The 11,147-nt window shown below is 45.2% G+C and overlaps 1 protein-coding gene across 1 annotated transcript in view; it reads right to left on the bottom strand.

Annotated features, from left to right (window-relative positions):
* Window positions 1-2,478: 2,478 nt before the first annotated feature.
* The window catches only part of LOC112069146 (supervillin-like), a 108,749-nt gene continuing 100,080 nt past the window's right edge, over window positions 2,479-11,147 (bottom strand). Inside the window, 2 exon segments of the mRNA XM_070438429.1 lie at window positions 2,479-4,249; window positions 8,174-8,329. Coding sequence (XP_070294530.1) covers window positions 4,163-4,249; window positions 8,174-8,329 — 243 coding nt within the window. The 3' untranslated portion in view covers window positions 2,479-4,162.

The raw sequence follows: 11,147 nt of genomic DNA, 5'->3' as shown, positions 1-11,147 counted from the left end.
TCGTTCTCTTTGTTGTTTTATTTAGTGTTCTGTTTTATTAATAAATCATGAACACTTACCACGCTGCGCTTTGGTCCACTCCTTCAACAGACGATCGTTACAACTTCCTGTTCTCTCCCAACAATTAACCAACATCTGACCAAATCAGAATACAGCAGATTAGTTGCTAGGTAGAAAATATGTTAACACTTCAATTCACAACAACTAGTTCTTCACATCTTAGAACTACACAGCAGTGACTAAGGAAATAATATTTCTCATAGTAATCCTACATATAAACTGAGCAAAGAAAGAAACATCAGACCTCCCAGGTGGCGCAGTGGTCTAAGGCACTGCATCGCAGTGCTAGCTGTGCCAGCTGTGCCACCAGAAACTCTGGGTTCGAGCCCAGGCTGTGTCGCAGACGGCCGCGACCGGGAGGTCCATGGGGCGACGCACAATTGGCCTAGCGTCGTCCAGGTTAGGGAGGGTTTGGCCGGTAGGGTTATCCTTGTTTCATCGCGCACTAGCGACTCCTGTGGCTGGCCGGGCACAGTGCATGCTGACCAGGTCGCTAGGTGTACGGTGTTTCCGCCGACACATTGGTGCGGCTGGCTTCCAGGTTGGATGCTCACTGTGTTAAGAAGCAGTGCGGCTTGGTTGGGTTGTGTTGTGTTTCGGCGGACGCATGGCTCTCGACCTTCATCTCTCCCGAGCCCGTACGGGAGTTGTAGCGATGAGACAAGATAGTAACAATTGGGGAGAAAAAGGGGGAAAATAAGGAAATGTCCTGTCACTGTCAACTGCGTTTATTTTCAGCAAACTTAACATGTGTAAATATTTGTATGAACAAGATTCAACAACTGAGACAAACTGAACAAGAAATTGAATAATGTGTCCCTGAACAAAGGGGGGTCAAAATCAAAAGTAACAGTATCTGGTGTGGTCACCAGCTGCATTAAGTACTGCAGTGCATCTCCTCCTTATGGAGATTAGCCAGTTCTTGCTGTGAGATGTTACCCCACTCTTCCACCAAGGCACCTGCAAGTTCATGGACATTTCTGGGGGGAATGGCCCTAGCCCCCACCCTCCAATCCAACAGGTCCCAGACGTGCTCAATGGGATTGAGATCCGGGCTCTTCGCTGGCCATGGCAGAACACTGAAATTTCTGATGCTTGCAGGAAAATCACACACAAGAACAACCAGTATGGCTTGGTGGCCATTTGTCCCATTGGCTAGAAGGGCATGTCAGGATTGAGCCTGCAGAAGGGTACCAACATGAGGGAGGAGGATGTCTTCCCTGTAACTGCTAGCGTTTAGATGACAACAAGCTCAGTCCGATGATGCTGTGCACACTGTCCCGACCATGACGGACCCTCGACTGAAAAATCGATCCCGCTCGAGGGTACAGGCCTCGGTGTAACGCTCATTCCTTCGCACATAAACGCGAATCCGACCATCACCCCTGGTGAGACAGTGAAGAGCACTTTTTTCCAGTCCTGTTTGGTCCAGTGACGGCGGGTTAGGCAACGTTGTTGCCGGTGATGTCTGGGTAGGACCTGCCTTTACGACAGGCCTACAAGCCCTCAGTCCAGACTATCAGCCTATTGCGGACAGTCTGAGCACTGATGGAGGGATTGTGCGATCTTGGTATAACTCGGGCAGTTGTTGCCATCCTGTACCTGTCCCGCAGGTGTGATGTTCGGATGTACCGATCCTGTGCAGGTGTTGTTACACGTGGTCTGCCACTGCGAGGACGATCAGCTGTCCATCCTGTCTTCCTGTAGCGCTGTCTTAGGCGTCTCACAGTATGGACATAGCAATTTATTGCCCTGGCCACATCTGCAGTCCTCATGCCTCCTTGCAGCATGCCTAAGGCACATTCACGCAGACGAGCAGGGACCCTGGGAATCTTTCTTTTGGTGTTTTTCCAGAGTCAGTAGAAAGGCCTCTTCAGTGTTCTAAGTTTTCATAACTGTGACCGTAATTGCCTACCGTCTGTAAGTGTCTTAACAACCGTTCCACAGGTGAATGTTCATTATTTGTTTATGGTTCATTGAACAAGCATGGGAAACAGTGTTTAAACCCTTTACAATGAAGATCTGTGAAGCTTAGATTTTTATGAATTATCTTTGAAAGACAGTCCTGAAAAAGGGACATTTCTTTGTTTGCTGAGTTTACTTTGCCAATGTATACATGCCTCTTACGAGAACTCCACTGAACGTTCTGAGGACAAAAGCACCACCTGCTGGGCATAAGACAAACTGTTACAAAGTCAAGGAAGTTTTAGGGCTCGATTCAATCAGATCCAACAATGTGAATCTTAATTGTATTGCCTTGATTTGTCGCATCCTCTCCTTGCCTCTTTCTTAAAGCACATTGGAGAAGGACCGAGGGGAAAAACCTCAGATCTATTTGAATGTGCTTCGATGTGAAGAGTCAAGAAAATACAATTGTGATTCACTGACTGTGTATCAAAAGAAACACACTAACATCTATTTGGATTTTGGGATTTTCAATTTTGTTTATTGACTAAAGTCTTTGAAAACGCAGATTACAATTTCTGTATACAAACTGTACACAAACGCAAGGCACTATACATTCACATATATCACTTTTTTTCCCCCATGAAGAATTCCATGCCTTTAAAAATACAACCGTTGACATTTCTCAGGTACCTGTGAAGCTTAGACATCATTATGACAGCCCAGGTACCATACCAGAGAATTTGAATCAAAAAGGTACATACTTGGCATGTTATCACCTATTGAGACATCGTAGACAAGAAAAAAAAAAAAAGTTCCTACAGACACAGATATTACACAGAACTTTCAAGTTGAATACATTTTTACATACATTGACGTACATTGCCTACAGAAAGTATTCAGCCCCTGGACTTTTTCCACATTTTGTTGTGTTACAGCCTGAATTTAAAATGGATTGAATTTAGATTTTTTGGTCCCTGGCCTACACACAATACCCCATAATGTCAAAGTGAAATGATTTATTTCAAAATGTTTACAAACATATATTTTTTTAAAGCTGCAAAAGGTGCCACTACAAAGTATTCTCAGGGGTGTGTTTCATTTGAAATCACTGTCATTGTATGGTATTGTGTGTGGATGGGTGAGAACAGTATCTATTTTATACATTATGAATTCAGGCACAACAAAATGTGGAATAAGTCATGGGGTATGAATACTTTATGAATCTGTAAATACACATTCTATGAAAGACTTCACAAACACCACCATGCCAGAGACCACAGCGGTGTGTCTGATGATGTCATTGATGAAGTCATTGATGATGTCCATGGTATAGAGTTCTGTCGGCCATCTTAATTTTTCTGTGTGTAAAACCCTGATGAAGGCTACGGGCCGTTTTAAACAAGTTTATTTTCAACAATAAAGCAGCATTTTTAACAACTTCCACTGACCTCCCAGAGTTGCTGACAGTCCTCTTCAACTCACATGGCAGGAGTGGTGACATAGCAAGTGCTTCTAGGAAACTTAGTACAGTGTCTACATACACAGTAGTACAGTATGAAACACAGAGAGAGAGAGAGAGAGAGAGACACAAAGAGAAAGAGACACACAGAGAGAAAGAGCAGGTCCTGCTTGTACAGTTCCTGATAAGCCACTGAGAAAATGTGCTAAGCAGGATTTTCATTTTCCTACATAGTTACATAATTAAAAGGTAAAAAACATGATGCTACATGAGGCTAGCACACCGTAGCAGATCCCAACCCAGCCTCTGTCCTCTTCTCCCACTTATCGTCCCTGAGAGTGTGTTCAGCAGAGGAGGCTGGTGAGGGGAGGACGCACGTAAAAATGGCTGGAACGGAGTGAATGAAATTGTATCAAACTTCTGAAAACCCATGTGTTTGATACGGTTCCATTGATTCCATTCCACCCAAACAATGATCACATCCTCCGATTTAAAGTGCTGCCAGCTACCAGCGGTGTTCAGTCACACCGCTGGGAAGGGCTGGATGGGTGACACCGCCTGGTGGCCTACATTGGTCTCTGTGTCCTCTTCTCTCCACAACCAACCTGATGAATGGCAAAACGCAGGCCAAAACGTTGGTCTTAACAATAAAGAAGCATTTGATCAACTTCCACTGTCCCCCAAGAGTTGTTGAATTTCTTCTTCTCTCCACAACCATCGTCAGGTTAACTTACACTAAAACAGTCCTTTAGCCTTCTTTAAGTTGACTTGCTTCCACCCTGGTAATCCMTCGTACTCCTCTCTCTTCATGTCCAACGCTTTCTGCATGGGGAGAAGATAATCAAATAATACAATGAGAGATGGAGTGAGGTGGTACATTTTAACAGTGCACTGTTTTGAGTTCAGACAATGTCAAATAGTGAACCGTCATGTTTGACATCAGTTTGTGGTCCCACCAGAGTTCCAAGTGAAATACTGTTTACACAGAAGTAGTTATATATAATTACGTTTTAATTACCGTTTATATTTTTAGATTTTCCCCTCAATCAACTTTTTTCTTTTCAACTTTTTCACTCCGGACGCTTTATCTGGACATGGTTCGTCAGGACCTCAACAGCCGAAGCTAAGTAGTAACATTAACTGATGCCTTCTAATTGCAGTCGCTGTACTCATAATATACAGGAAAACGATCGCCTTACGGCAAGGATAGCTGTGCTGCAAGCTATCCTTTAATGGCGTCAGACCGAGGCTCTGCATCTGTCCTCGTGCTCCTAGACCTTAGTGCTGCCTTTGATACCATCGATCACCACATTCTTTTGGAGAGATTGGAAACCCAAATTGGTCTACACGGACAAGTTCTGGCCTGGTTTAGATCTTATCTGTCGGAAGATATCAGTTTGTCTCTGTGCATGGTTTGACCTCTGACAAATCAACTGTACATTTCGGTGTTCCTCAAGGTTCCGTTTTAGGACCACTATTGTTTTGCACTATATATTTTACCTCTTGGGGATTCATTCGAAACATGTTAACTTTCACTGCTATGCGGATGAACCACAGCTGTACATTTCAATGAAACATGGGTGAAGCCCCAAAATTGCCCTCGCCTAGAAGCCTGTGGTTTCAGCATAAGGAAGTGGATGGCTGCAAACGTTCTACTTTTAAACTCAGACAAAACAGAGATGCTTGTTCTAGTCCCGAGAAACAAAGAGATCTTCTGTTGAATCTGACAATTCATCTTGATGGTTGTAAAGTAGTCTCAAATAAAACTGTGAAGGACCTCGGTGTTACTCTGGACCCTGATCTTCTCTTTGACGAACATATCAAGACTGTTTCAAGGACAGCTTTTTTCCAACTACGTAACATTGCAAAAATCATAAACTTTCTGTCCAAAAATGATGCAAAAAATGTATCCATGTTACTTCTAGGTTAGACTACTACAATGCTCTACTTTCCGGCTACCCGGATAAAGCACTAAATAAACTTCAGTTAGGATTCTAGCAGCCGTATTTAGCACTGACTAGAACCAAAAAATGTGATCATATTACTCCATGCTAGCCTCCCTACACTGGCTTCCTGTTAAGGCAAGGGCTGATTTCAAGGTTTTATGCAACCTACAAAGCATTACATGGGCTTGCTCCTACCCATCTTTCCGATTTGGTCCTGCCGTACATACCTACACGTACGCTATGGTCACAAGATGCAGGCCTCCTAATTGTCCTAGAATTTCTAAGCAAACAGCTGGAGGCAGGGCTTTCTCCTATAGAGCTCCATTTTTATGGAATGGTCTGCCTACCCATGTGAGAGACGCAGACTCGGTCTCAACTTTTAAGTCTTTATTGAAGACTCCTCTTCAGTAGGTCCTATGATTGAGTGTAGTCTGGCCCAGGGATGTGAAGGTGAATGAAAGGCTCTGGAGCAACGAACCCCCCTTGCTTCTCTGCCTGGCCGGTTCCCCTCTCTCCACTGGGATTCCTGCCTCTAACCCTATTACAGGGCTGAGTCACTGGCTTACTGGTGCTCTTTCATGCCGTCCCTAGAGGGGTGCGTCACTTGAGTGGGTGAGTCACTGACGTGATCTTCCTGTCTGGGTTGGCGCCCCTCCTTGGGTTGTGCCATGCGGAGATCTTTGTGGGCTATACTCCGCCTTGTCTCAGGATGGTAAGTTGGTGGTTGAAGATATCCCTGTGGTGTGGGGGCTGTGCTTAGCAAAGCGGGTGGGTTATATCCTGCCTGTTTGCCCTGTCCGGGGTATCATCGGATGGGCCACAGTGTTCCTGACCCCTCCTGTCTCAGCCTCCAGTATTTATGCTGCAGTAGTTTGTGTCGGGGGGCTAGGGTCAGTTTGTATATCTGAGTACTTCTCCTGTCTTATCCGGTGTCCTGTGTGAATTTAAGTATGATCTCTCTAATTCTTTCTTCTCTCTCTCGGAGACGACCTGAGCCTAGCACCATGCCTCAGACTACCTGGCATATGACTCCTTGCTGCCCCCAGTCCACCTGGCCGTGCTGCTGCTCCAGTTTCAACTGTTCTGCCTGCGGCTATGGAACCCTGACCTGTTCACCGGACATGCTACCTGTCCCAGACCTGCTGTCAAACTCTCTAGAGACCGCAGGAGCGGTAAAGATACTCTTAATGATCGGCTATGAAAAGCAACTGACATTTATCCTGAGTGGTGACTTGCTGCACCTCGACAACTACTGTGATTATTATTTGACCATGCTGGTCATATTATGAACATCCTGGCCATGTTTCTGTTATAATCTCCACCCGGCACAGCCAGAAGAGAGCTGGCCACCCCTCATAGCCTGGTTCCTCTAGGGTTCTTCCGAGGTTTTGCCTTTCAGAGAGTTTTTCCTAGCCACCGTGCTTCTACACCTGCATTGCTTGCTGTTTGGGTTTTAGGTGGGTTTCTGTACAGCACTTTGAGATATCAGCTGATGTAAGAAGGGCTATATAAATAAATGTGATTTGGGAGTCCATGCCAAAAAGACAGAAGTGATCCACAGTGTTCCTCATCGCTGTGGAGAAAGAAAAGACAAGTGGAGGGGTGAGGGGGCACAGTGGAGATGAGAGAGAGCGAGAGAGAGAGGGGCAAGCAGGACAGCCCAGAGGAAGAGAGGAGGGAGTCAGCTCAGTGAGGATGTTGTATCCTTGAGGACAAACAGTCAGATCATTCTCATTCACCATGGTCCTCAGCACAAACAACTCACCTTATCTGAATCCCCTAGAACCCAGCCTGAAAGGTAAGAGGAGTTAGCTTGAGCTCCAGATCCTTGGTATTAGTCACAGTTTATTACAGTGCTACTAGACGTCAATTGTCACGCCTATTCCTGCTTCCTCCCTCTGTCGCTCGACGTCACCGGTAACCACCGGCCCTGACAACTATTAATACACACACACACACACACACACACACACACACACCTGTTCCCCATCATTAAGCACACCTGGTCGTCATTTCCTCCGTGATTACTCCCCCTTTTATTTAGCCCTCAGTTGACAGTCAGTCATTAGGTAGTATTGTTTTCTCTCACGTTCTGTACGCCTCTCATGTTCGTTCGTCTGCATCGTTTCTTTATTTAACTCACCTTCTGCACCTGCTTCCTGACTCCCAGCGTARATGTTACATCAATAGCCAGGGAGCGTAAAGTAATGATGGTAAGAGAATCACATCAATGACATTAGGGCCTGTAGGTATCAACCATCTCAGAGTAGGTCTGCTGATCCAGGATCATGTCTTCCCTGTCGTTATTCATTGTGATCTAAAATGTCAAACTGATCCTAGATCAGCACTCTGAGATGCATTATGCATACAGCCCCTGGTCTCTCTCTTATTGGCCAAGCATCTCTCTGGCCTTCTATCCTCATTGGTCAGACTGTGTGGGGAGTGGAGCTGACGCCCAGGGAGAGAAAACTAATTTCTTGAGTACACAGAGAGAGCTCCGACATTGGACCCCACTCTGTCCTCCCTCAGTGTGTGCRCGGTGTGTTTGTGTGCTCTGTGTATGTGTTGAATTCTGTAAATAGAGATAAACACACAGGGAGGGAGATGGCCTCTCTTGTTGAATGGTGGGAGAGAGAGAGAGAGAYAAGAGTAGTGCTTTTAAGAAATTGATTCTCCATTGAAAGTGCTTTTAGTCCAGGACCAGGCCTAACATTGGTCTGGGAAACCTGAAATCAAGGTATCCTATTCTCACAGGGTGTGTTAGAACTGAATGGTCATTGATCAYGGGGTGTGGTCTCACCTCAAAGTCCTGGTCTGATAGGTAGAGCTCCAGACGGAGTGGGTCGACGCCCTCAGGAAGTGGGCGTGCCAACAGCTCAGCCAGGGGATAGGTGTTCTGGCACAGCCTGGCCAGCACATCTTCCACCAGGATGATCTGGTTACACACCTCCACCTCCTGACACACACAGAGAGACAATCAACTCAAATAGTCCCAAAAAGGAGGATAAGAGTACTGTATATTTCAACCGGTCATGTGGGTGTTGTTTGGATGTGTGTGTGTGTGATGGTGTGTGTGTTGGTGTGTGTGTGTGGTGTGTGTGTGTGTGTGTGTGTGAGCAGTACGGTTAATTGTGTGTAGCTGTGTGAGTTAATAAATCAAATCACATTTAATTGGTCACATACACATTCAGTGCCTTCGGAAAGTATTCAGACCCCTTGACTTTTTCCACATTTTGTTAGTTTACAGCCTTAATCGAAAAATAACTTGAAAAAAAAAATCCTAAGCAATCTACACACAATACCCCATAATGACAAAACAGGTTTTTAGAAATGTTTTGCAAATATTATAAAACATTTAAAAACAGAAATACCTTATTTACATAAGTATTCAGACACTTTGCTATGAGACTCGAAATTGAGCTCAGTGCATCCTGTTTCCATTGATCATCCTTGAGATGTTTCTACAACTTGATGGAGTCCACCTGTGGTAAATTCAATTATTGACATATTTGGAAAGGCACACACATGTCTATAAGGTCCCACAGTTGACATTGCATGTCAGAGAAAAACCAAGCCATGAGGTCGAAGGAATTGGCCGTAAAGCTCCGAGACAGGATTGTGTCAAGGCACAAATCTGGGAAAGGTCCCAAAAACATGTTCAGCATTGAAGGTCCAAGATCTCAGTGGCCTCCATTATTCTTAAACGGAAGAAGTTTGGAACACAAGATACTTCTAGAGTTGGCCGCCCGGCCAAACTGAGCAATCGGGGAGAAGGGCCTTGGTCAGGAGGTGACCAAGAACTCGATAGGAACACTGGTGCTCTGTCGGTGACTCGCTGTGAGATGGGAGAAACTTCCAGAAGGACAACCATCTCTGCAGCATTCCACCAATCAGGCCTTTATGGTAGAGTGACCAGATGGAAGCCACACTCAGTAAAAGGCACAGACAACCCGCTTGGAGTTTGACAGAAGCACCTAAAGAAACAAGATTCCTGGCTGATGAAACCAAGATTGAACTCTTCAGCCTGAATGTCAAGCGCACGTCTGGAGGAAACCTGGCACCATCAATATGGTGAAGCATGTGTGCAGCATCATGCTGTGGAGATGTTTCAGCAGCAGGACTGGGAGACTAGTCAGGATGGAGCAAGATGAACGAGCAAACTACAGAGAGATCCTTGATGAAAACCTGCTCCAGATCACTCAGACCTCAGACTGGGCAAAGGTCACCTTTCAACAGGACAACGACTAAGCACACAGCAAAGACAACGCAGGAGTGGCTTCAGGACAAGTCTCTGAATGTCCTTAGGGGCCCAGCCAGAGCCCGACTTGAACTCGATCAAGCTCTCTGAAAAGACTTGAAATAAGCTCCGCAACGCTCCCCATTCAACCACAGAGCTTGAGGATCTGCAGAGAAGGAATGGAGAAACTCCCCAAATACAGTGGCCAAGCTTCTACACCTGCATTTCTGACAGCACTTTGAGATATCAGCTTATCTAAGGCTAATAAATAATTTGATTTGATTTGGTAGCGTCATACCCAAGAAGACTCAATCTGTATTTGCTGCCAAAAGTAAAAACCTGTTTTTCTTTGTCATTATGTGTGTTATGTGTAGATTGATGGGGGAAAAAACAATTTAAATCTATTTAAATAAGGCTGTAAAGTACAAAATGCACTGTAACCGTGTGGCTGTGTCGCCGTGTGCTGGTGTCGCCGTGTGGCTGTGTCGCCTGTGGTGCTGGTAGGCTCTTTTAGCCGACCATTATCAATGCAGGCAAACTTTTAGCAAGCTATTCATACTATATTCAGTTCTCCTGCCCCTGCCTGTACCAGGCCAACAGATGCAGCTTCAGGCTCACAGCCATACCCCTGAACCAGCCCTGTCTCCAATGAAGAAGAGGTGACAACATTGTGTTGAATGACATTCAGTTGGCATAATGCAGGTACTGCAATACAGTGAGACAAGAATTGATTCTCCATCAGGAAAATCTCACTTGACCACAGAGGCAGCCAATATCAGAGCATAAAGGAAAGATGCAGGCTCTTAGAGACTCCTAGTCTCTGTCTGAGGCAACACGGATATGCTACGCAAATGGATGTTGCACCTCAAATTTAGCAAGGAACACAGCCGCCAGAGGAAGAGATTCTATGATGAACCTCTCAAGAGAGACAGCTCAGGACAGTGCAGAAAAGGTGTTTCGAAACAGTATTTTTTACTGCTAGACAACATTCATAAGTGACTGGACACTAGGTTCCACACCACTGCAAAAATTGAGAACACTTTCTGCTGTCTTGAAAGTTGGGCAAATTAGTGAGGAAAAGTCTCTGTGTGCCAACCACTGATCATGAAGTATTCCAGAGATCTTACACCTGAGTTTCATAATGAAGTAAGACACCTGACACTGTATATGCTGCACTTTCCCCCCTAACTTGTTCCCTCGGTCTCCTGAAAGCAATTTACAATGCAGCTGCAAAGCATTTTAGGAAAGTGTGCATTGCTTACATATATTTTCCACACTGCCTGTGACTGTTCTTGGTGCGAGAGGCTTGCAGAAAACTAAAAAAACTGATGAAAAAACTATGAGGTCCACTAATGACCCAGGACAGGCTGTGCAGTCTTGCCATGCTGTCTATTGAGAGCAGTTAGCTAGAAAGCTGGACTTGATCAGTGCTTCGCGAGCAAGAAGCTCAGCGCTGGCCTTGGTGAGTAAGGCTGAGCAAGGCCAGTGATACTGTTAAATGGCATGACGAATGATATTGGCATCACTACACAACATA

Source organism: Salvelinus sp. IW2-2015, unplaced genomic scaffold (assembly GCF_002910315.2).
Source record: "Salvelinus sp. IW2-2015 unplaced genomic scaffold, ASM291031v2 Un_scaffold917, whole genome shotgun sequence".
Lineage (NCBI taxonomy): Eukaryota > Metazoa > Chordata > Actinopteri > Salmoniformes > Salmonidae > Salvelinus > Salvelinus sp. IW2-2015.
The sequence above is the reverse complement of the archived record's forward strand: the minus strand, read 5'-3'. Positions and strand labels throughout refer to the sequence as shown.